We start from the raw sequence: 1630 nt of genomic DNA, 5'->3' as shown, positions 1-1630 counted from the left end.
TTAGTTCCTATAATCCAGGTCAGGAAAAGCAAAAGTTCTGGGTAACTTCTTTCAACTGTCATTTTAACCACGTCACAGAATCACAAAATGGTTTGATTAGGATAAGGAAACCACCTTAAAGATCACCCAGTTCCAACCCCCCCCCTTGCCGTGGCTGGGACACCTTCCACCAGACCAGGTTGCCCAGGTCCCCATCCATGGCCTCAAGCACCTCCAGGGATGTGGTAACATCCACAGTTTCTCTGGGCAGCATGGGCCAAGGCTTCGCCAACCTCTGAGTAACGAATTCCTTCCTGATATCTAAAGCTACCTTCTAATAGTTTGAAGCCATTACCTTATGTCGTATCAGTACTCTGCCTGTCCCTTCCCAGTTCTCTTGTAGGCCCCCTTTCCCTACGCTATTCTTCATATCTCTTGCCATTAGAGCTCCTATCTTCAACCCAATTAAAGCTACGTTATGTCTTTCTAAATTTGAGGCGCGTGCAATTTAAGACTTACATTTCACTAACAAAAAACTATCGCTGCTGTTCAGCTCGTTCAATTTCAATTGCTTAGGGTTCTGAAGAAAGACCGCAGTAATATCCTTTTCCCTAGGAACTGGAGCCACAACTTCATAATCAAATGTGAAATTTGGAAGCATCACTACGCAGACCTAATGGGAGCTTGTAAAGCTAGGGGAGTCCATAATATACTCAGGATAAAATCCACGCACCTTAAACTCTGAGCTGAGGTCTGTTTTCAGCCTTAGCTGACTGCAGACATAAAACATGCGATACAATGCCCACGCCCCGTGCTGATCTTTAATTATTTACCTCAGAAACTCACAAAAAAAATTACTAATACAAAAATACTGTGAAATAACTGTTGAAGTACTTCAGACGTTACACTCTCAGAAGAACTGCTTACAGCCTCATAAATTGTTTAGATTTTCTTAAGACTATAACATCCCTAAAACAGAATGCAATGAAGAAGTATATGAAGAATAACCTTTACTTACAAAACAAGGCTGTAGTTCTGGTTGGAGCAGCCACCAAACCCTCCCAGCTATGCCTCGACTAAGTACAAAAGGCTCAGAACTACTTCATTTTCACGCATTAGGTGACTGGAGACTGCATCCAGCTGGCACCTCCTCCTTCTAGCTGCTCTGCACACCAATACATTTGTAGGCATGCAGAAGAGCACTACACAACTGAAGCAAATCCAGCTCGTTGCAAACCTCAGCCCTCACCTGACCAGGTCTCCATGAAGCTGCACGAAGAGGTTTTTCCTCTCTTCCCCATCGCAGATCTCAGATGCCGGGGTATCCACCGTACAGAGGACTAAGCGCAGGTCAGACAAAGCAGCAGCAGAATCTCCTCTATAAACATACACGCAGCCTCGTCCGACGTCCTCTCTCAGCCAGTCCCTCTCACGGGAACCGAACCGGCTCCTGTTCAGACAGCTCCTGCTCCCGTTGCGCTTCGCGTTTCTCTGCGAAACAGCCAAAACCGGAGCGTCAGCGGCAGTCTCGGCAGCGGCGCCCGCAGCCGGGCTGTGCGAAGGCCCCAGGAGCGGCGGGACACAAGGAGGAGGAGAACGAGACCGCCGCCACGCGCCTCCTCGGGGCCATTCTCGACGAATGGGTCGGAGC

General features: G+C 48.0%; 1 protein-coding gene across 1 annotated transcript in view; it reads left to right on the top strand.

Annotated features, from left to right (window-relative positions):
- Positions 1–1292: 1292 nt before the first annotated feature.
- The window catches only part of MARVELD3 (MARVEL domain containing 3), a 2163-nt gene continuing 1825 nt past the window's right edge, over positions 1293–1630 (top strand). The window contains exons 1-2 of the mRNA XM_010718229.2: positions 1293–1300; positions 1482–1622. Coding sequence (XP_010716531.1) covers positions 1293–1300; positions 1482–1622 — 149 coding nt within the window. The remainder of the gene's footprint in view (positions 1301–1481; positions 1623–1630) is intronic.

This window comes from Meleagris gallopavo, chromosome 13, assembly GCF_000146605.3.
Source record: "Meleagris gallopavo isolate NT-WF06-2002-E0010 breed Aviagen turkey brand Nicholas breeding stock chromosome 13, Turkey_5.1, whole genome shotgun sequence".
NCBI classification, from domain to species: Eukaryota; Metazoa; Chordata; class Aves; order Galliformes; family Phasianidae; genus Meleagris; species Meleagris gallopavo.
Note: the sequence above shows the minus strand (reverse complement) of the source record. Positions and strands in the feature narration are given on the sequence as shown.